The 27,980-nt window shown below is 47.8% G+C and overlaps 2 protein-coding genes across 3 annotated transcripts in view; one reads left to right on the forward strand and one right to left on the reverse strand.

Moving 5' to 3' along the window:
• Positions 1-4,760, forward strand: part of fgf14 (fibroblast growth factor 14) — a 278,959-nt gene extending 274,199 nt beyond the window's left edge. The window contains exon 5 of the mRNA XM_085998385.1: positions 474-4,760. Coding sequence (XP_085854511.1) covers positions 474-610 — 137 coding nt within the window. The 3' untranslated portion in view covers positions 611-4,760. The remainder of the gene's footprint in view (positions 1-473) is intronic.
• Positions 4,761-18,091: 13,331 nt separating this feature from the next.
• Positions 18,092-27,980, reverse strand: part of itgbl1 (integrin, beta-like 1) — a 273,038-nt gene continuing 263,149 nt past the window's right edge. For both annotated transcript variants that reach the window (XM_085998387.1, XM_085998386.1), the window contains one exon: positions 18,092-18,812. In XM_085998387.1, the coding sequence (XP_085854513.1) occupies positions 18,721-18,812 (92 nt within the window). In that variant the 3' untranslated portion in view covers positions 18,092-18,720. The remainder of the gene's footprint in view (positions 18,813-27,980) is intronic.

Raw genomic sequence — 27,980 nt, forward strand, 5'->3', positions numbered from 1 at the left:
AGAGATCGTGGGTTTGGGAGGTGCTGCCGAAGAAGCCTTGGCGAGTTGCTGCAGTGCATCTTGTAGATGGTACACACTGCAGCCACGGTGCGCCGGTGGTGGAGGGAGTGAATGTTTAAGGTGGTGGATGGGGCACTAATCAAGCGGGCTGCTTTGTCCTGGATGGTGTCGAGCTTCTTGAGTGTTGTTGGAGCTGCACTCATCCAGGCAAGTGGGGAGTATTCCATCACACTCCTGACTTGTGCCTTGTAGATGGTGGAAAGGCTTTGGGGAGTCAGGAGGTGAGACACTCGCCACAGAATACCCAGTCTCTGACCTGCTCTTGTTGCCACAGTATTTATGTGGCTGGTCCAGTTAAGTCCAGTTATTTGAAAGGTTGTAGCAATATACAGTCAGTTGTGAATGTTATAAATGTGGCTTGTCCAAAGCTCGGAAGTCTATTTCACGTGTGCATTTTCTCCAATCATTTGCAGTTGCCATGTACCGAGAGCCATCGCTGCACGATATTGGTGAAATAGTACCGAAAAACGCAACGACCCCAAGTAAAAGCACAAGTACTTCTGTAATAATGAACGGAGGGAAACAAGTCAAAAAGAACAAATCAACATAGCCAGCCAGATCTTGGTGAGGACGTGAATTCCTAAACCATTACACTGTTGAGCGATTTATCCCTGGCAGACTCTCACCTCCTATTGTCTGTGGATCAGGTAAAGCAAGTGAACAATCTTTGGACAATTTCATTGCAAGCGGATAAATCCCAACGCGTAACTACTTCCACAACAAGAAGAAATCTGGATAACCAGCGGAACTCTGACCATGGATGTCCTACCAAGATAATGGAATGCCTTTTATCTATTTCCTGTTAACTGTGACACTCCATGAGAATGACGTATTTCACAACTTGCATTTGGTACATTTGCCTGCTAAACACACACCCGAGAGAGTCTCTCTTTTTCGGGTCCAGTTCCCGGAGAAGGTTAAGTGTTTCAGAGCTGTCGATTTGTAACACAGCAGACAGCAGTGGGATCCCAGATCATCGCAGTAAATCTCTGCTCATTTAGGACCAAGTCCCTCTCGCCTTTTATACATGGCTGTTCTATGCACTGTCCTAACCTCTTTTTTTTTTGCAGGGACTATTGTGTGTTTTTTGCTATCGAAGAAAAGTCGATGACGGGAAAATTAAAACGGCACCGCTGGTTTGACTCCAGCGTTGGATTGGAAACACAAACCAGTTATCAGGGATCCTCGGTGAATACTATCGCGAGAAAGTGCATCAGTGAGGAATAGAATCAGTGTCTTAGGCTATTGATTAGACGTGTAGATGAAAAGATTGCGCAGAGACTGGTAAACTGTTCTGTCAGATTGGTGGCAATGTCGAGGGGATTGTGTCCATCACAATCAGTAGAAGGTGCTCGGATTAGCACCGCGCCGCTCCACAGTTCTCTCCTTGTGATCTCACGCTGCACACACCTGGGACTGGGGCCACTTGCCTGGTCCAGCGAGCAGGGCCCACTATCCCCAAACTGTGTGTGGGCTCTCGGAAATCTGCGTAGACCATGTAGCCCGTTCGCAAAAAGCCAAACCTTCCTTCCCTCCCTCCCAACCATTCCTTCCCTCCCTCCCTCCCTCCCAACCCTTCCTTCCTTCCCTCCCTCCCAACCATTCCTTCCCTCCCTCCCAACCATTCCTTCCTTCCCTCCCTCCCTCCCAACCCTTCCTTCCTTCCCTCCCTCCCAACCATTCCTTCCCTCCCTCCCAACCATTCCTTCCTTCCCTCCCTCCCTCCCTCCCAACCTTTCCTTCCTTCCCTCCCTCCCTCCCTCCCAACCATTCCTTCCTTCCCTCCCTCCCTCCCAACCATTCCTTCCTTCTCTCCCTCCCAATCCTTCCCTCCCTCCCAATCCTTCCTCCCCTCCCAATCCCTCCTTCCTTCCCTCCCAATCCTTCCTCCTTCCCTCCCAATCCTCCCTTCCCTCCCTCCCAATCCTCCCTTCCCTCCCAATCCTTCCTCCTTCCCTCCCAATCCTCCCTTCCCTCCCTCCCAATCCTCCCTTCCCTCCCAATCCTTCCTCCCCTCCCAATCCTTCCTCCCCTCCCAATCCCTCCTTCCCTCCCTCCCAATCCTTCCTCCTTCCCTCCCAATCCTCCCTTCCCTCCCTCCCAATCCTTCCTCCCCTCCCAATCCTTCCTCCCCTCCCAATCCCTCCTTCCTTCCCTCCCAATCCCTCCTTCCCTCCCTCCCAATCCTTCCTCCTTCCCTCCCAATCCTTCCTTCCCTCCCAATCCCTCCTTCCTTCCCTCCCAATCCTTCCTTCCCTCCCAATCCCTCCTTCCCTCCCTCCCAATCCTCCCTTCTCTCCCAATCCTCCCTCCTTGCCCCACCACCACCTTTGGAGATTTTGGGCGACTCTTTCACCAGCACGGGGCTGTGCTTTGACGAGGCCCATTTGGGAAAAGTCTGATTTTTTCCGCTGAATGAGGACAGATGCTGAAAATGACAAGGCGTCAGACCGCGACCCTCGCCCCGGCCGCAAGAGGGGTCGCTCAAAGTAGATCGTTTTTGTTTTCAGCAAGGATTTTAATGGTTGTGATGGAGATTTGTGAGGGTTTTTTTTTAATGTGTTTTTCTTGAAGCTCAGCATGTGGTGCCACTGATTGCTGCCCATGAACCAGTTCCCCTGGAGCTGGGCTTTGGTGACTGGAAGCTGCTGCCTGCCTGTGGCTCAGTGCAGACCCTAACCCAAGACCCCAGTGGAAGAGCAGGCAATTGCCCTCAGTCATATTAACCTTCAGTTCATTGATTTTCTCCGAACTATTCAGTTATTCTAAGTACTCAAAATAGTATTTTTTTTCTAACCCCAAAACAACGTCAAAAAGCTGGATTTTGTTTTAAATTTGATTTGCTCCATATTTTTACACCAATTTTGTTTTCTGCTGCTGAAAAGTGCAAGCCAGAAATCAGAAAATGAGTTGGCTGAAAAAGACCCAATATTGTTCTGACTCGAACCTCTGATGACTTAGCTGGCAGCAGTTACCTCAGAAAAACGTTGATCAAAATATCTTTATTTTAACGCCGCCCCGCCAGTAATGTTGACCCGCGTTAGACATTTAATTAATTGGTTCAACATACTCTCGACTGTAATTCTATCAAGTGAGAAGTGCTTTATCCTGATGTACATCAAAAGTACTGAACAGAAAGTGGAGAGGTTCTTAATCCCTGAGCGTGGGACTCAAAGGGCAAATCAAACTAAGTAAAATGGCAAAAAAATATATGTAATGAATTCAGGAAAAATTTATCCTTAAAACACAATGACACTCGCCTCAAAATGAATTCTAGTAACCGTCCCATTCACCTCCTCGCGAAGCGTTCATTTCTTGAATGAAAATTACTTTTAAAAACATGTTTACGAACACCACTGCCTCAGAACAAAGATTAACAGAGCCGTGAGCGTCGTGGCCGAGTAGGTCGCTTACTATAAACATATATAACAAGGTTCAACTCAATGGAGAATGGAAATCACACCAAAAAAAAGGCATTACAACGGGACAGAAAACGGAGAGAAGTGTGAATACCGAGTTAAATTTTTGTTTAAATCAGAAAGGAATGAGTCACCGCACTGTGAGCTGTGTCATTGTCTGTAAGAAGGAAAGGGGCATTCAGTGCCCAGGAATCTGATGAGCGGGCCTTTAGGAATGCGAATTCTAGAAGCCAAGCTTTGTACTAATTAAAAGCCATTCTGTCGTCTGGTACTATTCAGTATGTTTCGACCGTTTTATTTACAGCCAGATATTACAAACATTGTCATTTCCTCATCAGGTTTACTTGTAATATAGATGGCCCGAGTCTCTCTTGCATTACAAGTCATTGTTTGTCCAGCTGCTGGTTTCGCAGTTTTTACAAGCTTTGAAATCTATTTAACAAGTATTCCTTTTTTCTAATATTTCTGATTTATTTTACAAACTACGACTTCTGCAGATTCTTATCGAGTAGGAAATGCCGCTAGACTGCTGCTACAGGCTGCCAATGCGTTAACATCCGATCACTTTTGGCAATCTATAATTCATTGTTTGTCCAGTGAAAGAACCTAGATCTGTGTTGATTTCTTTTTGTTTGTTTTTTTAAGCAGGAAAAAAAAGATTTAAGCACATCGGCCAGCGTCGGAGTCTCTGGGCTGAGCTAATTAAATGCTGCGATTAAAATTAAACCATTTGCAAGAGTCATTTTGATTTGAGCTTTATGAGAGGCTGCTGTTCCTGGAGACCACATACAACACGCAGTTTTCGACAGTGAACCCTATAGTTTCCCCCATTGCAGACCAGTTGACTGGTTAACCTTAGGCTGAATTTATTTTTGTAAATGACGATGGGTATATAACTGTTGACCCCTCTGTGTTACATTTTTCTTTTGTTGTTTATATGAGTTGTCTGTGAGATTGTCTATCCCAATTGAAAGGTTGTCTTTGACAGGCTAATTCCTTTCACCTTTAAAAAACAAGACAAAGTACAGCAGAGGGATATTTATTCTTTGTGCTTTGGTTAATATTTTGTCTATTGTCTCATTTGTTGCATGGGAAGAGGATGGAAATGATGAAACAGGACTGCATGTAGTAGGTTGTATGTAATGAACTGTTGGTATGTATTACTAAACTTACATACACATATGCAAAAGAAGAGTTTGTCTGCATTGTACAGTTTAAATGTTTATTATCATTTGTTGTACACACAAATACAACATATTGAATAAAATATTTATATGAAGACGCAGTGCGACCATGGCCCATACATAACCTTTCCGCAGATGCCGTGTGCTCTGACACCGTCCAGGGTGAGAATGGGACAACGCGGATACACATTTCAGCTCCATTGCCCAGTCCTTTCATGTTGAACTGATCCTCAGCCCCTGAATTGTAAGTGTACGCATCAGGCCAGCCTTGAGTGAGCTCTTGAATGTCTATAGAATCCTTTTCTCGCAGGGCGTGTAGGGCTGACGTAAGAAAACTACCAGGCACTCGGTCTAAGCGTTAAACAAAGCTTTAATCAACTGTTTTACAACATGGAGGTCTAGTTGTGTCCTTCACTAGTTCCTGTTAAGAATGTCCTGCGCAAGCTGGGCCCGTGCCCGAGTATTTATACTCTCCCTGGACAGCGCCACCCGCAGGCCGCTCAGTATTATTTCATAAGTCTTTCTTTCATGAATGACTGATTCATGTCATGGGGTATGACTGCAGAATTTTGCTTGTGATGTGTACTGTGCAGAATTATACATAGAAGTATAGAGAACGCACGGAATGATTTTGGCACATGGTGCTCGTTTTGTTTTTATTTGCTTATGGGACCTGGGCATCGCTGGCAAGGCCAGCATTTATTGCCCATCCCTAATTGCCCTTGAGAAGGTGGTGGTGAGCCGCCTTCTTGAACCACTGCAGTCCGTGTGGTGAAGGTGCTCCCACAGTGCTGTTAGGGAGGGAATTCCAGGATTTTGACCCAGCGACAATGAAGGATCGGCGATATATTTCTAAGTCAGGATGATGTGTGACTCGGAGGGGAGCTTGGAGGTGGTGGTGTTCCCATGCGCCTGCTGCCCTTGTCCTTCTAGGTGGAAGAGGTCGCGGGTTTGGGAGGTGCTGCCGAAGAAGCCTTGGTTTGCCTATTCCTTGGGCGGGCCGAGGAAATCGGTGTTGGATTGTGGTTCATGTTGGGTGCTTCTGTGTGAAGGGACTGTTGGAATCAAACAGGCATGTGGTTTAACACGGTCTCAAATAAAAACCCATCTGCACTGGGAGGCTGGTGTTTGGTGTTTGCCTGGATCAAATATCTATCGACAAGTGTATAAGGTTTAACAGTCTATGATGCATGTGACATACAGTAGTTCATACTGTGTATTTGACTCTGAATTGGCCTCGAGTGCCACTCAGTTATAAACAAACGATCACTTGGTTCAAGACGAGGGCCCACCACCACCACCTGCTCAAACCAACTAGGGATGGCCAATAAATGTATCCTCACCAGTTCTGCCCCCGTCCCACAACAAATAGTTTTTAAAAATGCTTTACATATACATGGTTAAAAAAATAACTACATCTACATAAGATCATAAGAAATAGGAGCAGGAGTAGGCCATACAGCCATCCGAGCCTGCTCCGTCATTCAATAAGATCATGACTGATCTTTGACCTCAATTCCACTTTCCCGCCCATCTCCATATCCCTCGATTCCCTTAGAAACCAAAAATTATCGATCTCAGCCTTGAATATGCTCAACGGCTGAGCATCCACAGCCCTCTGGGGCAGAGAATTCCAAAGATTCACCACTCTCTGAGTGAAGAAATTCTACTTTGTCTATTCCAGAACGTGGGACTGAACAGCACAGTTTACAGGTACTTGTAATAGAAATAATGGAGAATGAAAGACTGCAGAAAAAATATAAAAAGGCAGTTGCTGGCTAGGCTTAGTAACCCTGGTTTGGAGAGATAAAGCAAGCATTGCGCTGGCCCAGTGCACGGGTGAACTCACCCCCACGGCACAGTGGAGGTGGCACTGAATTTCGTGAGGCCAGGTCTGCCCCCTTTAATTTGAAAAGGGCTCAGGAAAAGCTTGCCTGGGGAGCTTGACCTGTGGGACAGGTTGGGTTTATTTTGGGGTGGGGGGTTGGAGGTGGGGGACAGGGGGTGGGGGGGTGGGGCAGATGTAGAGAGCAAAATCTGGCAAGTAAGCAGGTCTTTCTAAAAGATGAATTTGTGATTGCCCGAGGCTTGGATTTTCCTGGGCCTTTGGGAAACCTGGGAGGATGGGGGACTTCCACCAACCTACAGGGTCCTGCCAGCAACTCAGGGTCGCCAACTCCCCCAGCATTGCCCTGGAGCCTCCAAGAATTAAAAATGAATCTCCAGGACACTGCTGCCTGCAAAACTCGGAAGAAAAATCATAGATGGGGCAATAAAAAATAAACTGCGTGTTTTTTTTCATTTTCTCAACGCTATTGTTTATTTTTGTTACAAAACATTGGAGATGGTGGGGGAAAGCTATTTTTGGATTTTCAGAAGGCCTTTGATAAAGTCCTACATAAGAGGTTAGTGTGCAAAATTAAAGCACATGGGATTGGGGGTAATATACTGGCATGGATTGAAAATTGGTTAACAGACAGGAAACAGAGAGTAGGAATAAATGGGTCTTTTTCGGGGTGGCAGGCGGTGACGAGTGGGGCACCGCAGGAATCAGTGCTTGGACCCCAGCTATCCACAATACAGGAAACATTGTTATATCCGGCACTGACGGGACCGAGCTGTTGCCGATCTATCAAAACTGTTGGACATACCAGCGTTAATGTTGAAGCATACGGAGGTTTTCATCTATGTATCTGACAACAAACACTGTTGCTTAGCAACAGCTTCTAAACAGTTGGCCCGTACCTTGGAAGCATCTCTGTAGCTTAGCAACAGCTTCAGAGAGACTTTCCAGAGCCTGACTGTTGGAAAAAAAAGCCACGAAAAGAAAAAAAAACTAACAAAACGGCTCCTGATTTCTGCCAGTAGATCGAGGTTTCTGGACATACAACCTCCAGATAAACCAAAGTCTCCTGTATATATCAATGATGGAACCAAATGTAATATTTCCAAGTTTACTGATGACACGAAACTAGGTGAGATTGTGAGTTGTGAGAAGGATGCAAAGAGGCTTTAAGCCGATTTAGACAAGTTGAGTGAGGGGGCAAATACATGGCAGATGCAGTATAACGTGGATAAATGTGAAGTTATCCACTTTGATAGGAAAAACAGGAAGGTAGAGTATTATTTAAATGGTGCTAGATTGGGAAATGCTGATGTACAAAGGGACCTGGGTGTCCTTGTACACCAGTCACTGAAAGCAAACATGCAGGTGCAGCAAGCAGTTAGGAAGGCAAATGGTATGTTGGCCTTCATTGCAAGAGGATTTGAGTACAGGAGCAAGGATGTCTTACTACAGTTATACAGGGCCTTGGTGAGACCACACCTGGAGTACTGTGTGCAGTTTTGGTCTCCTTACCTAAGAAAGGATATACTTGCCATAGAGGGAGTGCAGCGAAGGTTCACCAGACTGATTCCTGGGGTGGCAGGACTGTCGTATGAGGAGAGATTGGGTCGATTAGGCCTGTATTCACTAGAGTTTAGAAGAATGAGAGGGGATCTCATTGAAACATATAAAATTCTGACAGGGCTAGACAGACTGGATGCAGGGAGTATGTTTCCCCCGGCTGGGGGGGGTCTAGAACGAGGGGTCACAGTCTCAGGATATGGGGTAGGACATTTAGGACTGAGATGAGGAGAAATTTCTTCACTCAGAGGGTGGTGAACCTGTGGAATTCTCTACCACAGAAGGCTGTGGAGGCCAAGTCACTGAATATATTTAAGAAGGAGATAGATAGATTTCTAGACACAAAAGGCATCAAGGGGTATGGGGAGAGAGCGGGAATATGGTATTGAGATAGAGGATCAGCCATGATCATATTGAATGGCGGAGCAGGCTCGAAGGGCCAAATGGCCGACTCCTGCTCCGATTTATCTATGTTTCTATGTTTGATTGATGGTGAAGAATCAACCAATCGGGTAATGAAGACTCTATACACATTCTGATTGGTAGAGGAGGGTGGGGCACCATGAGGATGGACATGTCGGGCGACCAATGGCGGGTGAGTGGGGGTGGGGGGGGGTCGGAGACAGGAGGTCATGTGATGAAACCTCCAGGACTATGTCCAATCAGGGTTTGTGACCCTACAGCAGCTCAAAGCAGTTTCCAAGGGCAGAGGCTACTTTAATAGGCAGGGCATGTGTACAGCAGGAATCTTACTCCCGACGTGCTCAATCACTGGGAGGAAGGTAAATAAAGTCCACAGCACACAAATAGGCCATTCGGCCCAACTGGTCCATGTTTCTGCTCCTCCCACCCCTCTTCATCTCATTCTATCACCATATCCTTCTATTCCTTTCTCCCTCATGTGTTTATCCAGCTTCCCCTTAAATGTATCTATTCTATTCGCCTCAACCACTGTCTGTGGTAGCGAGTTCCACATTCTCACCACTCTCCGGGTAAAGAAGTTTCTTCTGAATTCCCTATTGGATTTGTTAGTGGCTATCTTATATTGATGGCCCCTAGTTTTGGTCTCCCCACAAGTGGAAACATCTTCTCTACGTCTACCCTATCAAACCCCTTCATAATTCTAAAGACCTCTATCAGATCACCCCTCAGCCTCTTTTCTAGAGATAAGAGCCCCAGCCTGTTCAATCTTTCCTGATAAGTGTATCCTCTCAGTTTTGGTATCATTCTTGTGAACTCTTCTTTGCACCTTCTACAGTGCCTCTGTATCCTGTTTATAACATGGAGGCTAGAACTGTGCATGGTAACTCCAGGTGTGGTCGGGTTCAGGTAAGTTTAGACAACAGATTACGAGATCGTCCCGGGCCTCTTTGATCGCGTTTTCGCTTTGTATCATTTTCCAAGCCAGTGACTATTCTACTACTTATGCATATTAAGATTCATTGGAATATTGGGGGTGAAATTGGTCTTTGGCAATACCACACAATGGGTGATAGCGAATCGACAGCCTGTTCTATAGGAAAGACTGTTCTGTTGGAAAGAAAATCTGGCGCAGTGCAAAACCAGCTGCCAGTTCCTTGTTGCTCGTTTTGCGCTATCGCTGAAGACGAATTTCTGTCCCTTTGGTTTTTTCGATGCTGCATATTTGCACCGTGTTCACTGACCAAAGGTTAAATCTAAACGACTTGCCTGAGGAATTGAACGTGCCAATATAAACATTTTATTTCTTGATGTTCCGCTGTTCACAGTGCAAGTTCTCCACAAAGAACAAGTTTCCAGATTGCTCCCAACATTAATTTAATCGGTCGCATTTCTTCCTTTGACTAAGAACGTTCTTTGGATCGAGATGACAAGACTGAGGACCAATCCTGATGATAAGAACGAGTTCCTCTTGAAAGAAAGCATTCTTCATGCCTTAATATCTTCCATTAATTTGAATGTGACTAAATGCCTTATAAAAATGCGTTTGTTCTTCAGTTCTGGTGCATTAACTGTAGATGGCGAGAAAGCGTGGAACCATTGAGGGAAATATTGAACTGCTTTTTGATGAATAGGTTTGATGTACCCTTTTAAAACATGCGACTGCATTTTATTGATTATGCCAATTTAAAATATAGTTTAAAGGAATTGGATAAATACTAGAAGGGGAGAAACATTTGCAGGGCTGTGGGGAAAGAGCAGGGGGAGTGGGACTGATTGGAGACAATCTCTCACATAAGAACATAAGAAATAGGAGCAGGAGTAGGCCAATCGGCCCCTCGAGCCTGCTCCATCATTCAATAAGATCATGGCTGATCTGATCCTAACCGCCAATCCACTATCACAGAACCATCTCCTGAATCTAACAGAATTAGACACATGAAATAGGAGCAGGATCAGGCTACACGGCCCCTCGGCCCGCTCCGCTACCCACAGGGCCATGACCGATCCGAACCTAGACTCATGTCCAAATTCCTGCCCGCTCCCCGTAACACTTAATTCCCTTTACTTCTAGGAAACTGTCTATTTCTGTTTTAAATTTATGTAGTGATGTAGCTTCTACAGCTTTTTGGGGCAGCATATTCCATGGACCTACCACCCTCTGAGTGAAGTAGTTCCTCCTCATCTCAGTTTTGAAAGAGCAGCCCCTTATTCTAAGACTATGCCCCCTAGTTCTAGTTTCACCCATCATCGGGAACATCTTCCCCGCACCCACCCGATCCAACCCCTTCACAATCTTATATGTTTCAATAAGATCGCCTCTCATTCTTCTGAACTCCAATGAGTAGAGTCCCAATCTACTCAACCTCTCCTCATATGTCCATCCCCTCATCCCCGGGATTAACTGAGTGAACCTTCTTTGTACTGACTCGAAAGCAAGTATGTCCTTTCTTAAGTATGGACGCCAAAACTGTACGCAGTATTCCAGGTGCGGTCTCACCAATACCTTGTACAACTGAAGCAATAACTCCCTATTTTTATATTCTATCCTCCTAGCAATGAAAGCCAATATTCCATTGGCCTTCTTAACCACTTGCTGCACCTGCATACTAACCTTTTGAGTTTCGTGCACCAGGACCCCCAGATCCCTTTGTACTTCAGTACTTTCCAGTTTCTTGCCATTAAGATAATAACTTGCTCTATGATTTTTCCTGCCAAAGTGCATAACCTCACACTTTCCAGTATTGTATTCCATCTGCCAAATCTCTGCCCACTTACTTAGCCTGTCGATGTCCCCTTGCAGGTTTTTTATGTCCTCCTCACTACTTTCCCTCCCATCTTAGTATCATCTGCAAACTTTGATATGTTACACTCGGTCCCCTCTTCCAAATCGTTAATATAGATTGTAAAGAGTTGGGGACCCAGCACTGACCCCTGCGGAACACCACTAGTTACTGATTGCCAGTCTGAGAATGAACCATTTATCCCAACTCTCTGCCTTCTGTTAGATAGCCAATCCTCTATCCATGCCAGAATATTACCCCCAATCCCGTGATTTTTTATCTTAAGCAATAATCTTTTGTGTGGCACCTTGTCAAATGCCTTTTGGAAGTCTAAATACACTACGTCCACTGGTTCCCCTTTATCCACCCTATACGTTACTTCCTCAAAGAACTGCAGCAAATTTGTCAAACATGACTTCCCCTTCATAAAACCATGCAGACTTTGTCCTATTAAATTATGATTATCCAAATGTCCTGTTACTGTCTCCTTAATAATGGACACCAAAATTTTACCTACCACAGATGTTAGGCTAACCGGTCTATAGTTTCCAGCCTTCTGTCTACTGCCCTTTTTAAATAAGGGTGTTACATTAGCAGTTTTCCAGTCTGCCGGGACCTTTGCCGAGTCCAGGGAGTTTTGGAAAATTATTACCAATGCATCCACAATCCCTACCGCCACTTCCCTCAAGACCCTAGGATGTAAGCCATCAGGTCCAGGTGATTTATCCGCCTTGAGTCCCATTATTTTACCGAGTACCACTTCCTTAGTGATTTTGATCGTGTTTAGCTCCTCCCCCCCTTTAGCCCCCTGTTTGTCCAGTGTTGGGATATTCTTAGTGTCTTCTACTGTAAAGACTGATGTAAAATATTCATTCAGTGTTTTTGCCATCTCCATATTTCCCACCATTAATTTCCCGGTCTCATCCTCTAAGGGACCAACATTTACTTTAGCCACCCTTTTTCTTTTTATATAACTATAAAAACTCTTACTATCTGTTTTTATATTTTTTGCTAATTTACTTTCATAATCTATCTTCCCTTTCTTAATCAATCTTTTTGTTATTTTTTGCAGTCTTTTAAAGTTTTCCCAATCCTCTATCCTCCCACTAGTTTTGGCTACCTTATATGCCCTTGTTTTTAGTCGAATACTATCCTTAGTTTCTTTACTTAGCCACGGATGGCTGTCTTTTCTTTTACACCCTTTTCTTCTCAGTGGAATATATATTTTTTGGAAGTTGTAAAATAACTCCTTAAATGTACACCACTGATCATGTATCGTCTTACCCTTTAATCTATTTTCCCAATCCACTCTACTCAATTCCGCTCTCATACCTTCATAGTCTCCTTTATTCAAGCTTAGCACGCTTGTTTGAGATCCAACCTTCTCACCCTCTAATTGAATATGGAATTCAACCATGTTATGGTCACTCATTCCAAGGGGATCTTTTACTCGGAAATTTTTAATTAATCCCGTCTCGTTACACAGGACCAGATCTAAGGTTGCTTGCCCCCTGGTCGGTTCAGTTACATACTGCTCAAGAAACCCATCCCTAATACACTCAATGAACTCATCCTCAAGGCAGCCCTGCCCAATTTGATTTGTCCAATTAATATGACAGTTAAAATCCCCCATAATTATAGATGTTCCCTTATTACAAGCCTCAACTATTTCCTGATTGATACTCCATCCAACAGAGTTGCCACTGTTCGGAGGCCTATAGACTACGCCCACTAGTGTTTTTTTCCCCTTATTATTCCTTACCTCCACCCAAACTATTTCATTATCCTGATCTTTTGACCCAATATCATTTCTCTGTATTACAGTGATTCCTTCCTTTATTAACATAGAATCTCTCACAGAGCAGGGGCAGTGGGACTGATTGGAGAGAATCTCTCAGAGCAGGAGGAGTGGGATTGATTGGAGAGAATCTCTCACAGAGCAGGGGCAGTGGGACTGATTGGAGAGAATCTCTCACAGAGCAGGGGCAGTGGGACTGATTGGAGAGAATCTCTCACAGAGCAGGGGCAGTGGGACTGACTGGAGAGAATCTCTCACAGAGCAGGGGCAGTGGGACTGATTGGAGAGAATCTCTCACAGAGCAGGAGGGAGTGGGACTGATTGGAGAGAATCTCTCACAGAGCAGGGACAGTGGGACTGATTGGAGAGAATCTCTCACAGAGCAGGAGGCAGTGGGACTGATTGGAGAGAATCTCTCACAGAGCAGGGGCAGTGGGATTGATTGGAGAGAATCTCTCACAGAGCAGGGGCAGTGGGACTGATTGGAGAGAATCTCTCACAGAGCAGGAGGCAGTGGGACTGATTGGAGAGAATCTCTCACAGAGCAGGGGCAGTGGGACTGATTGGAGAGAATCTCTCACAGAGCAGGGGCAGTGGGACTGATTGGAGAGAATCTCTCACAGAGCAGGGGCAGTGGGACTGATTGGAGAGAATCTCTCACAGAGCAGGGGCAGTGGGACTGATTGGAGAGAATCTCTCACAGAGCAGGGGCAGTGGGACTGATTGGAGAGAATCTCTCACAGAGCAGGGGCAGTGGGACTGATTGGAGAGAATCTCTCACAGAGCAGGGGCAGTGGGACTGATTGGAGAGAATCTCTCACAGAGCCGGCACAGCCACGATGGGCTGAATGGCCTCCTCCTGTACTGTATTATTCTGTGAATTAGAAAGTGAGATAAGGAACAGTGGAAAGGTGGAAAGGGATGTGTTTGAGCGATTGATTGGTGAGGTATCTTGAGCATATTAACTTTTTCTGTTGAGGATCGACCCGATTGAGGTTTTTAAAATTATGAAGGGGTTCGATAGGGTAGGTGTGGAGAAGATGTTTCCACTTGTGGGGGAGACCAAAACTAGGGGCCATCAATACAAGATAGTCATTAATAAATCCAGTAGGGAATTCAGGAGAAACTTCTTTACCCAGAGAGGTGAGAATGTGGAACTTGCTACCACAGGGCGTGGTTGAGGTGAATGGGCTTATACTCACTGGAGTTTAGAAGATTGAGAGGGGATTTCATCAAAACCTATAAAATTCTGTCAGGCCTGGACAGACTAGATGCAGGAAGGATGTTCCCGATGGCAGGGAGTCCCGAACCAGGGGTCACAGTCTAAAGATAAGGGGTAAGCCATTTAGGACTGAAATGAGGAGGAATTTCTTCACCCAGAGAGTGGTGAACCTGTGGAATTCTCTACCACAGAAGGCAGTGGAGGCCAATTCATTAAATATATTCAAGAAGGAGTTAGATATATTTCTTAAGGCTAAAGGGATCAAGGGGTATGGGGAGAAGGCAGGGACAGGGTACTGAATTTGGATGATCAGCCATGATCTCATTGAATGGCGGAGCAGGCTCGAAGGGCCGAATGGCCTACTCCTGCTCCTATCTTCTATGTTTCTATGTTGAGGCGAATAGCAGAGAGACATTTAAGGGGAAGCTAGATAAACACATGAGGAAGAAAGGAAAAATGTACAGGGCTATGGGGAAAGAGCAGGGGGAGTGGGACTAATTGGAGAGCTCTTTCAAAGAGCCGGCACAGGCGCGATGGGCCGAATGGCCTCCTCCTGTGCTGTGTCATACGATGATTCTAAAAGCTAGTAATGCTCAAGAATCCATTTGTAACATCAGAAAGGTGAATTCTAAGAATAGAAACGCCTGATAAAAGCACATATATATATATATAAATCGGTCCTTCTGTCTGTCCTTCTGTCTGTCTGTCCTTCTGTCTGTCTGTCTGTCTGCAGGTGTGCGTCTGGGCGGCTATGCGCTCGAAAGTTACAGGGCGTACCTACGCGTGTGTTACGTCGAAAGAAAGCTTACCTTTCCAAAACGGTTTTAAGCATATTTACGTTTCGGCCGGGCTAAAATCGCGCCCGCGGTATCCGAAAAACCTTAACATTCCGCTCATTAGCATCTCATTATCCGCTCATTAGCGACAGAGTGACCTCGAGCTCGACCAATCGTACGCCGGGTTGCTGGCGTGTGCCGCCGGGCCAATCGGTGCGTGTGTGGGCGGCCCTTATCGTTCTGAACCGAGGTGAGTAGCCGCCATCTTGCTTCCATTCTTTTTCCTGCTTTCTGCGTCTTTCTTTTCAAATATACATTTCCAGCAAAATAAAATTGAATTTATTAAATTGTTTTAAAATAAATCACTCATTTGTAAATATTTTATCTAACCTGAAGATTCTTTTTCCTACCTTTCCCCGTTTTTTTCTCAGGCCTGAAAGCCTGGGCCTTTCTTGCCCAGCCAGGCCCGAGCTAGGTAATTGGGAATTGGGCTTCTGCTAAGCTCCTCACCCGCCCCCTCTCACCGTGTCACGTTACCCGGGGCAACGGCGTCAGCCACGAGGGTCAGGGTGCGCGCACAGCAGGAGCAGGAGCAGGTGAGACGCGGCATCTCTCTCTTATTCCGCGCTTGGCTCGGGCGGGGCTCTCGAGAGTGCGGATCTTGGCCTTGGTGAGCGGGGCTCTCGGGAGTGCGGGGCGGGGCGGCTGGGGCTTTGAGAGCGGGGGCTCTCGGGAGTGCGGGGCGGGGCGGCAGGGTTACCCCGGCAACCGGTCGTTGGCCGTGTCTCAGCCTCAAGCCCTCCCTTCCCCTCCCCCCTCCCCCCCTTCCCCCTCCCCTCCCCCCCTTCCCCTCCCCTCCCCTCCCTCCTCCCCTCCCCCCGGCCTCCCCCCGCCCCCCCCTTCCCCCCCTACCCCCCTCCTTCCCTTCCCCCCCGCCCTCCCTTCCCCCTTCCCCCCCTGCCCTCCCCCCCGCCGCCGCCCTCCCCTTCCCCCCCCGCCGCCGCCTCTTCCCCCCCACCCGCCCCTCTCTTCCCCCCCCACCCGCCCTCTCTCTCTCTTCCCCCCAGTCGCTCTCTCTCTCTCTCTCTTCCAACAACAACATGCCCCTCGAAAAAGCCTCGGCACCGCCGGGCACTTCAGCTAGTCTATATATATAATAAAGCGATGCTTCTGTCCATCTGTCTGTCTGTCCTTCTGTCTGTCTGTCATCGCCTGTGCGTCTGGGCGGCTATGCGCTCGAAAGTTACAGGGCGTACCTACGCGCGCGTTACCTCCAAAGAAAGCTTACGCTTCCGAGACGGTTTTAAGCGTATTTACGTTTCGGCCGGGCTAAAATCGCGCCCGCGGTATCCAAAAAACCTTAACATTCCGCTCATTAGCATCTCATTATCCGCTCATTAGCGACAGAGTGACCTCGAGCTCGACCAATCGTACACCGGGTTGCTGGCGTGTGCCGCCGGGCCAATCGGTGCGTGTGTGGGCGGGCCTTATCGTTCTGAACCGAGGTGAGTCGCCGCCATCTTGATTCCAAACTTTTTCCTTTCTTTTTCCCGCTTTCTGCGTCTTTAAAAAAAACGTTGCTTTTAAAACACATATTGTTTTAAAAAAAAATGATTTATAGAAAGTCATTAACTTATCTAATCTCATTAATTTTCCTACCTTTCCCCGTTTTTCCAGGTAGGCCTCGAAGCCTCGGCCTCTCCTCCGCACCCACGCCCGAGCTAGGCACCTCCCGGCCCCACTCGAAGGCTGGAGGGGCGGGGCCTCAGCCCAGCGCCGCTACCTTACTAAAGGGTGCGCGCGCAGCAGGAGCAGCTCAGACACGGCGTCTCTCTCTCTGGCTCGGCCGGGGGACGGGGCTTGGTGAGCGTCAACGGTTACCCTGGCAACCGGGCCCGCCGGCCGTCTCGCACAGCCGCAATCTTGAAGCCAGCTCGGGAGGCCGGTGCTCGGAAGATCGCGCCTCCGGAGTTCGGTGCTTGGTTGGGGGGGGTTGGGGGGGGGGGGCGAGCCTCAGGGGGGGGGGCGAGCCTCGGGGGGGGGGCCAGTCTCAGGGGGGGCCAACCAGGGGGCTCGGGAGTTTGGGGGCACGGGGATCAGGGGGCTCGGGGACTCTCCCCCCTTCCCCTCCCCTCCCCCCTCCCTCCTCTCCCCCCCCTCCTCTCTCCTCCTCCCTCCTCCCCCCCCTCCTCCCCCCGCCCATCCCTCCCCCCCTGCTCTCTCCTCCTCCCTCCTCCCCTGCCTCCCTCCCTCCCCCCCCTCCCCTCCCTTCCCCCCCCTTCCCCCCGGCCCTCCCTTTCCGCCCTCCCTTCCTTCCCCCCCCCGCCCTCCCTTCTCCCCCCTGCCCTCCCTTCCCCCCCCGCCCCCCCTTCCCCCCCCCCGCCCCCCCTTCCCCCTCCCCGGCCCCCCCACCCCCCTTACCCCCACCCACCCCCCCTTCCCCCCCGCTTCCCCCCCAGCCCTCCCTTCCCCCCTTCCCCCCCTCCGCCCTCCCTTCCTTCCCCCCTCCCTTCTTTCCCCCCGCCTTCCCTTCCCCCCCCGCCCCCCCTTCCCCCCCCCCACCCCCCCTTCCCCCCCGGCCCTCCCTTCCCCCCACCCGCCCTCTCTTCCCCCCAGTCTCTCTCTACCCCCCAGTCGCTCTCTCTCTTCCCCCCCAGTCGCGCTCTCTCACTCTCTCTCCCCCCCCCCCGCAGTCGCTCTCTCTCTCTCTCTCTTCCAACAACAACATGCCCTCGAAAGAGCCTCGGCACCGCCGGGCACTTCAGCTAGTTCTTAATAAACTGAACTTGTTAAAATGCATTGTCCTTGTGCAATACATTATGATAACACCACACACAACACTGGGTATATGCGCTTTGTCATATCATATGTGGCAACATATTGTCTATCACGTTGCTTTTACAGGTTTTTATTGAACGAATTCTAATGGAGAAAATAACCATTTGATCTGGTATTGTCCAAGTGGCATTTAGAAATAATGGATCGAACTCTTGGAATTATGCACAAACTGTAGAGTCACACTGGTTGCTTAAAAGTGTCCTTCATTTTATTCAAACTATAAGTACATCTTTATAAGAGCACGGTTAAGAATAGGCTACACGAGGAAGCTCTAAAAGTTGTTTAAGTCGCTTAATGAATGACTGTCAGAACGGGCCGCTCCTGAAGCAGTAAATATTTATTACAACAGTCATTTGCAGGTCAGTCAAAATCTCTTAGCCGTTCAGAAATTTACTGTCAGCAGTGTTTCCTCATCATTAGCTGCCCATTTGCTCACAGCCAAAATAATACATTACTGCTTTGGCCTCAGTTCCTAAACATTTGCTTTGCATATCTGTAGATTATAAGTTATTGAAGCTAGTCCCATTAAAACGCGTCACATCCAACAGTGACATGGCTGCCAGACTCCCATGCTCATAACCCACAGTGCATTTGGCACTAAAGGTCACTTTGCCATTCATACTGGTGTGTTGCCGATGAAACTATTCGCTTCCTATGGTACTAGCCACGTAGCAAACCTAAAGTGGAAACATTAGCAAGTGAAGACGTTTATTTGTGATTGCAGTGTGCTTCGAATGCTACGTCTGATCATTTCCTCGGTCAGGTGACAGAAATGAGAACACATTCAAGAGTCTTTCCTGTTCCTGTTGAACCTTCAGAAGCTTTCCAACCTGATCCAGATTTCACAGGCATTGCCAGTCCATTCATCCCAGCAGTCACAGATTCCACAGTTACAGACACCATTCCCTGCATTCAAAAAGCCAAAAGGGTCGCAATTAAAACACGGAATATCGAGCGCTGAATCTCTCAATAAATTGCAGGCTAGAAAATCTTCCATTGTCCCTTAACATCATTTTATTCAGACAGCTGTTTCTTTTACCTTCATTACTGAGCTGTATATTACAATATAAAATATTAAGAAATATATAAACCCACCAAATATTAATTATTATACATTAATATCATTGTACAAAAATCTAGGCTGACACTCCCAGTGCAGTGCTGAGGGAGAGCTGCACTGTCGGAGGTGCCGTCTTTCAGATGAGACGTTAAACCGAGGCCCCATCTGCTCTCTCAGGTGGACGTAAAAGATCCCATGGCACTATTTCGAAGAAGTAGCAGGGAAGTTCTCCCCAGTGTCCTGGGGCCAATATTTATCCCTCAATCAAGATTATCTGGTCATTATCTCATTGCTGTTTGTGGGAGCTTGCTGTGCACAAATTGGTTGCTGCGTTTCCTACATTACAACAGTGACTGCACTTCGAAAAAGTACTTCATTGACTGTGAAGCGCTTTGGGACGTCCTGAGGTCATGAAAGGCGCTGTAGAAATGCCAGTCTTTGTTTTTCTTCCTATTAGGAATGTTAAATAAAATCAGAAATTGCTGGAAATGTTCAGCAGGTTGATCAGTTCCGGAGAGAGTCCCAACTGAAAGTTTCTCAAGCTTGTGCTTCAAGTGCTGACCGACCCATTGTACCTTTCCAGCATTTAGTGCTTTTCAAAAAAAATTCCGATATTCCAAATGTTTTTTCATTTTAGCGATGTCGTTACTCTGAGATATATTAGAACCGTTTAAAAGTGATCTGGAGAGTCATTCAGCTTCGAAAGTACTATTTAACAATAATTGCAGCAATGACTGGAGGGCATTCAAAGGTGTTTTGTGGTAATAACTGCACGCCAGGAACGCTGTGTTATGACTTAATTCACGACAGAAGTCGCATTTGCTCTTCCTGTGATCCTCCTGGTCCTGATGCATATTTAACACGGCATCGTTGAATCTCCGCGTAAATCAGCATCCTTCCAACTGAAATGTCAAACATTGCCTCATTCTGATAAAGTCCTACAATAAATGTGTTGCAGCACTGCAGCATTAAAGCTATTGCACGATCGGAGGTAACATTCCGTCATAATACAATTCTCCAGTCTCAATTTTTGTTGGAAAGTAATTTACTTCCCCTCTTACTCTCCCAGGAAGGTCTCACCATCTTCCATGCAGTTTCCCAACAGGTTTGACAAGACGTGTAATTGCAGCAAGGATTGATGTTTGCAGAAGCCGCCTGTTTTTGGCGGGTGTCTGTCGGGGTGCGGTGTAAATGGAGGTTGCAGCAAAATGGTACAACGAGATTGTGAGCAAGTAGAGAATTTGAAAACTATCTTGGAGAGATCTTAAAAGTAACACACTGTTGCCACGCGAAATGGTCTCTTACTTACGCAACGCTACCACGCCAACATTTCCAGATCTATTTTAAGCTGCTTCCAGATGATTAGGGTCCTGAAATTCCTTGGAAAGTACGTTGACAAGTACGAAGTTATGCCAATTTTTCAGCGTAAAGGATCGAGGAAGTTCATGTGTAAGTGAGTTGATCACTTGCTCCATTAGGCCTGAATTTCCGCCATCTTCAGTGAGTCCTTGGCCAAAACCCTCTCCTGCTCTTTAACATAGCGCCTCCCCCCCCCCATTCAGAAAGAAAGACTTGTAACTTCAGGACGTCCCAAAGCGCTTTACAACCAATGAAGTACTTTTGAAGTGTAGTCACTGTTGTAATGAAGGAGACGCGGCAGCCAATTTGCGCACAGCAAGCTCCCACAAACAGCATTAAGATAAATGATCAGATAATCTGTTTTTTTTAGTGATGTTGGTTGAGGGATAAATATTGGCCCCAGGACACCAGGGAGAACTTCCCCCTGCTCTTCTTCGAAATAGTGCCGCACGTACGCCCCCGACCCTGTCGGACATAGCGTCCGGAGGTACGTCATGGGGACGCGACCCAAGTTTGCAGCCGGGGCGATGACGTCATCGCCGGAGGAGCAGCGCCACGGGGCGCTACCGGCTACTGCCACTGCTAAGCTCCCGCTGAATTTCGCTGGAGGCGTTAGCGGCGCCGTGCCTGGCCGCTAGTTGCTTTGCACCCCATTAGCTTAGGTCGCTAACGGGAGGCGCAAGGCAACCGAATTTTGCCCCCCTGATGATTAATTGTAATGTTTTTAAGCCACCTCAATGAGACCGGCACTTTTTTGAATTCATTTTTATAGCATGAGAATTAGTTGCATTAAAAATGGAAAAGGCTTCGCGATTGCATATTCTGTGCTTAATAATGGGCATAAATGAAGGCTTTGCGGTTTAAATGTTTGAAATTGAAATTCTCTTATGTGCCTTCCCCTGGGCCCCGATTGTTTACGCCGGTTAATGCTGGTTTACGCCAGCTTTTATGTTCCGAGGTTTGTTGCTGAGATTGTCAGGAAATTTCGGTGCAAGTACCTGCCGGCAATATCGGCGTAACTTGCCGATTATGCCGTTTGAGAAAATTCTGGACCAATTACTCCGTTTAATTATTCGTAATTAGACAATATACTGTTATTTTGCAGTATTTAAAAGGAACACATCTGAAGGCACAATGTGTTGGTCCTCCAATGTACTACGGCACAAAGTGTTCAGATGTTATTTATTCCCCTCCTGCTCCCTCTCCCCCTCTCTCCCCTTTCCCTCTCTCCCTCTCTCCCCTTTCCCTCTCTCCCTCTCTCCCCCTTTCCCTCTCTCCCCCTTTCCCTCTCTCCCTCTCCCACTTTTCCTCTTTCCTTCTCTCCCTCTCTCCCCCTTTCCCTCTCTCCCTATTTCCCTCTCTTTCCCTCTCTCCCTCTTTCCCTTTCTTCCTCTTTCCCTCTCTCCCCCGCTCCCTCTTTCCCTCTCTCCCTTCTCCCTCTCTCCCCTTTCCCTCTCTCCCTCTCTCCCTTTCTTCCTCTTTCCCTCTCTCCCTTTCTGCCTCTCTCCCTCATTCCCTCTCTCCCTCTCTCCCCCTTTCCCTCTCTCCCTCTTTCCCTCTCCCATTATCCCTCTTTCCCTCTCTCCCTCTCTCCCATTTTTCCTCTTTCCCTCTCTCCCTCTCCTCTTTCCCTGTCTCCCTCTCTCCCATTTTCCCCCTTTCCCTCTCTCCCTCTTCCTCTCTCTCTCTCTCCCTCCCTCTCTCTTTCCCTCTCCCATTTTCCCCTTTCCCTCTTTCCCCCTTTCCCTCTCTCCCTCTTTCTCTCTCTCCCTCTCTCTCTCTCTCCCTCTCTCTCTCTCTCTCCCTCTCTCCCATTTTCCCCCTTTCCCTCTTTCCCCTGTTCCCTCTTTCTCTCTCTCCCTCTCTCTCTCTCTCCCTCTCTCTCTTTCCCTCTCTCCCATTTTCCCCCTTTCCCTCTCTCCCTCTTTCCCTCTTTCCCTCTCTCCCTTTCTTCCTCTTTCCCTCTCTCCCTCATTCCCCCTTTCCCTCTCTCCCTCTCTCCCTCTTTCCCTCTCTCCCTCTCTCCCTTTCTTCCTCTTTCACTCTCTCCCTTTCTGCCTCTCTCCCTCATTCCCTCTCTCCCTCTCTCCCTCTCTCTCCCCCTTTCCCTCTCTCCCTCTTTCCCTCTCCCATTATCCCTCATTCCCTCTCTCCCTCTCTCCCTCTCTCCCCCTTTCCCTCTCTCCCTCTTTCTCCTCTCCCATTATCCCTCTTTCCCTCTCTCCCTCTCTCCCATTTTTCCTCTTTCCCTCTCTCCCTCTCCTCTTTCCCTGTCTCCCTCTCTCCCATTTTCCCCCTTTCCCTCTCTCCCTCTTTCTCTCTCTCCCTCTCTCCCTCTCTCTCTCTTTCCCTCTCTCCCATTTTCCCCCTTTCCCTCTTTCCCCCTTTCCCTCTCTCCCTCTCTCTCCCTTTCCCTCTCTCTCTTTCCCTCTCTCCCTCATTGCAGTCAGTCTCTCAGTTGTTACAAAGTCTGGCATTACCCAAAGTAAGTAGCCCCTAATATGCAAGTGATATAATGACACCAGTACATAAAGGAGATTTAAACATCGCTGTCTCTTGTATGTCCTGGTTAATATTTATCCCTCAACCAACATTACTAAAAAATAGATCATCAGGTCATTGCTGTTTGTGGGAGCTTGCTGTGCGCAAATTGGCTGCTGTGTTTCCCGCATTACAACAGTGACTCCACTTCAAAAGTACTTCATTGGCTGTAAATCGCTTTGGGATGTCCTGAGGTTGTGAAAGGCGCTATAGAAATGCAAGTCTGTCTTTCTTCATCAGGAATGTATTGAAAATCAGAATAGGGGAAAATTTAATAAAGAATTTTCTACAATCTGCAGTATACGAAATTACCATTCACCATTCCCTTCACAGATCATCTACATTTTTTGCCTATCCCAAAATCCACTTTTGGTGACTAGTTTTTGTATATTGATGTTCAACTGTAAGGCAATTGTAAGGCAATCTAATCTTTGATTTTCAACCCTTCATTGAAAGTATTCAGTCAATTTGTAGCCATTATCATTATCAATAAGAAAATCAATTGCTGGACTACGTCTATGCAATACTTGTTATAAGAGGAGTCCGACTGGTTTAAGCCGCTATAATGTATTGGTAAAACCTCCTGTGGAATATTAATGGCCCTGAATTTATGGGCGGAATCTTCCCGCAGGGAAACACCTCCGATCCACCAATAAAATGCCCGTGTTCCTGGGGCCTTGGGATCCATGGAGACTCGCGTTCCTGGGGCTCTCCAGGGACCCGCGGGCAGAGGCCCACGTACCCCAGGGGCGCAGGCGGATCGCAAGCACCCCCGGGATCTCGTGGGCCAGACCAACCAATGACAGAAGGGAATCCCCATTCATACTTCTGGAGATTCCGTACGTACAGAAACCCCGTAAGCAAGAGTGGGAATACCCCCCAAAATACACCTAGACACCAAATACATTTAAAAAAATCATCACAAATTTAAAATTAATTAAAATGGCATTTAATCAAACATTTAAAACAAAAATTAAATTAAAAAAAAATAAATGTACATATTTTAAAGGGGCTAAAAATAAACTTGTTATTTCACAGGTTTTTAAATGTTTAAATTATTGATCAAATTTATTTTTCTGTATTTTTAAAACTCTTACATTGTCAAAAGCAGGCCTTGCTCCTGCTGTTACCAGGCGTAAGAATTTCACGGGCATTAGCTGGGCAAATAACCCAACTCTCCACCCGCGGGGGCCCGTTTCCCGAGGATGCAGATAATCTGTCAAGAAAATTCTTGACCGATCGCGAGTTCCGGGTTTTAGCGCACACCTGAACCCGGCGCTTGCGCGGTCCCTCACGGGCGCGTGCGCACCTCGTACACACCCGTAGGGGGCCGCAAATTATGTCTGGTTTTATGGATCCTATTTTCAAGAGAGTGATGACGCATCACATTCCTAACTCGGAGCCCTAAGTTATTGACAGAGAGAAGCACAATTATCCGACAGGAAGGCTTAGATCTTTAACATGTACAGCAGATATATGCAGATTATTTAACTCAATGGTAGTTGCTGAACTGAATTAGAAATCGTTAAGCAACACGAGGCATTAGAAGGAAATCTCAATTTTCTCTTCTCACCCTTGTTACACGAACAGACCAGTGGATAACGGTATAACGCAATGTTAATTAATCCCTCTGGAAGGAAAGATCAATATGTGGTTAAGAAGTGATTGAAGGTTGGCTCAGTTGGTCAGGAGGTTGTCACTTTGAGTCCTACACTAGGATTTGAGAGCACAGTCCAGGCTGCCAATTTAAAGTAGAAGCAGGACTTGGAGAACTGTTCGCACTTCTGGTCTCCATGTTAAAAATAGTATATAGGGGCACAGGAAAAATTCAACAAAGATTTAGCAGGATGATGCCAGAACTGAGAGGTTATAACTGATAGAGGTCTATAAGATTATGAAAGGGTTTGATAGTGTAGACACAGGGAAAATGTTTCCACTTGTGCAGGAGACCAGAACTAGGGGCCATAAATATAAGATAGTCACGAATAAATCCAAAAGGGAATTCAGGAGAAACTTCTTTACCCAGAGAGTGGTGAGAATGTGGAACTCGCTACCACAGGGAGTGGTTGAGGCGAATAGTATCGATACATTTAAGGGGAAGCTCGATAAACACATGAGGGAGAAAGGAATAGAAGGATATGCTGATAGGGTGAGAGGAAGAGGGGTGGGAGGAGCCTCGTGTGGAGTAGAAACACTGGCACGGACCAGTTGGGCCGAATGGCCTGTTTCTGTGCTGTAAATTCTAAGTAAATCTATGTAGTAGTACTGAGGGAGCGCCGCACTGTCGCAGGGGCAGTACTGAGGGAGTGCAGCACTGTCGGAGGGGCAGTACTGAGAGAGCGCTGCACTGTCGCAGGGGCAGTACTGAGGGACCGCCACACTGTCGGAGGGGCAGTACTGAGGGAGTGCGGCACTGTTGGACGGACAGTACTGAGGGAGCGCTGCACTATCAGAGGGGCAGTACCGAAGGAGCGCCGCACTGTTGGAGGAGCAGTACTGAGGGAGCGCCGCACTGTCAGAGGGGCAATACCGAGGGAGCGCCGCACTGTCGGGAGGGGCAGTACTGAGGGAGCGCCGCACTGTCGGGAGGGGTAGTACTGAGGGAGCGCCGCACTGTCGGATGGGCAGTACTGAGGGAGCGCCGCACTATCGGAGGGGCAGTACTGAGGGAGCGCCGCACTGTCGGGAGGGGCAGTACTGAGGGAGCGCCGCACTGTTGGAGGGGCAGTACTGAGGGAGCACTGCACTGTCGGAGGGGCAGTACTGAGGGAGCGCAGCACTGTCGGAGGGGCAGTACTGAGGGAGCACCGCACTGTCGGAGGGGCAGTACCGAGGGAGCATCACATTGTCGGAGGGGCAGTACCGAGGGAGCGCCGCACTGTCGGAGGGGCAGTACTGAGGGAGCGCCGCACTGTCGGGAGGGGTAGTACCGAGGGAGCGCCGCACTGTCGGAGGGGCAGTACTGAGGGAGCGCCGCACTGTCGGAGGGGCAGTACCGAGGGAGGGCCGTACTGTCGGAGGGGCAGTACTGAGGGAGCGCCACACTGTCAGAGGGTCAGTACTGAGGGAGCGCCGCACTGTCAGAGGGGCAGTACTGAGGGAGCGCCGCACTGTCGGAGGGGCAGTACTGAGGGAGCGCTGCACTGTCGGAGGGGCAGTACTGAGGGAGCGCAGCACTGTCGGAGGGGCAGTACTGAGGGAGCACCGCACTGTCGGAGGGGCAGTACTGAGGGAGCGCCGCACTGTCGGAGGGGCAGTACTGAGGGAGCACCGCACTGTCGGAGGGGCTTTTATCTCAAGTTACATTTCAGCTGTACAGAACCTTGTTTAGACACCATCTGAGTAACTGTGTTCAGTTCTGGGCCCCGCACCTCAGGACGGATATATTGGCCTCGGAGGGGGAGCAGCGCAGATTGACCAGAATGATACCGGGGCTAAAAGGGTTAAATTACGAGGACAGGTTGCACAGACTGGGCTTGTATTCCCTCGAGTTTAGAAGATTAAGGGGTGATCTAATCGAGGTGTTTAAGATGATTAAAGGAGTCGATCGGGTCGATAGAGAGAAACTATTTCCTCTGGTGGGGGGAGTCCAGAACAAGGGGGCAGAACCTTAAAATTAGAGCCAGGCCGTTCAGGGGTGATGTCAGGAGGCACTTCTTCACACAAAGGGTGGTGGAAATCTGGAACTCTCCCCCCCCAAAAAGCTGTTGAGGCTGGGGGTCAATTGAAAATTTCAAAACTGAGATTGATAGAGTTTTGTTAGCTAAGGGTTACGGAACCAAGGTGCCCAGATGGAGTTGTGGTGCAGATCAGCCGTGATCTAATTGGTGGAACAGGCTCGAGGGGCTGAGTGGCCTCCTCATATGCCCAGGAGCGCTAAACTGAGATTAAGATGTTGGGTCTCAGTGCAAATGCATGGCCACTGCCCTCATTAATATCTCATTAAAATAACGAGCACAGATGCTTTTTGAATAACTGGAGAAGGTCATTCTTCTGCCAACTCTGTGACATTTTAGAACGCAGGCTGTACTTTGTACTACCTTATCTCTGACAGTGCAGCATATGTTTACATTTGAAAGGATCCGCGTTTTAAGGTAACACTGAAATTAAGATTTTTGCTTTAGATGTGATTTTGGTATCCAGGAAGAATAATGTCTGACATAATAACCAACTGCAGATACCAAATCTGTGCCTCATTAATGGAAAATGATCAATTAAGCACAGGCTAATGATCCTGACTCTCAGAAATTGGTCTGTAGCTTATTAGGCACATGTATTATGTATGCAGAGGTGCACGTCATTAATGTACGTGACAATACTGCAATCTTTCAATGTCAGACCTACATCAATCCAAATCTAAGGCTAATCCTGGTACTTCATATTTATCCCTCAATCAACATAACAAAAAAACAGAATATCTGGTCATTATCACATTGCTGTTTGTGGGAGCTTGCTGTGCGCAAATTGGCTGCCGCGTTTCCCACATTACAACAGTGACTACACTTCAAAAAGTACTTCATTGGCTGTAAAGCGCTTTGGGACGTCCTGAGGTCGTGAAAGGTGCTGGAGAAATGCAAATTTTTCTTTCTTTCATGGCGCGCCAGTACTCGAGTTTCTTTTTTTTGGCTTTTTTTGCCATTGGGCATTATTGAAAGAGGCCCTTGTTATCTGAAGACTGTGTGAGGGCACAACGATCAGGAAAGACTGAACAGGCTGTGCAATGTATGTACCTTTAAGGGGGGAACTACTTTCTACAGCTCATGTATACTGTAGTACCGGCAGTGACCACACCTGTATATAACGCTGAGTAGTAATCTGTTGTTTCAGTTGCAGTTTGAACCACGTTGAGTAAACACCTGTTGTACCGTTCTCTGCGGTCCTTTTCTTATTATTACACGGACGTAACAGTGGCGACGAGCAAGTTCGAACCTACCTGCAACTCTGCATCACCTCCCAGGGATTCGCTCCTGGAGAAAAGTGGAAGGAGGTCGAGTCCAGAAGCACGGGCGTCGACCACGGGCAACCGCCCGGTCATCCAGCGGAGATTTGAGCATCACAGGGGAGGCTGTCGAGAGTCAGGTTTGGCTTTCCAGTCACAGTGGTCCAGCGAAATG

Source organism: Somniosus microcephalus, chromosome 10 (genome assembly GCF_052327205.1).
Source record: "Somniosus microcephalus isolate GS21.2 chromosome 10, FLI_Smic_1.0, whole genome shotgun sequence".
In the NCBI taxonomy this organism is placed as follows: Eukaryota; Metazoa; Chordata; class Chondrichthyes; order Squaliformes; family Somniosidae; genus Somniosus; species Somniosus microcephalus.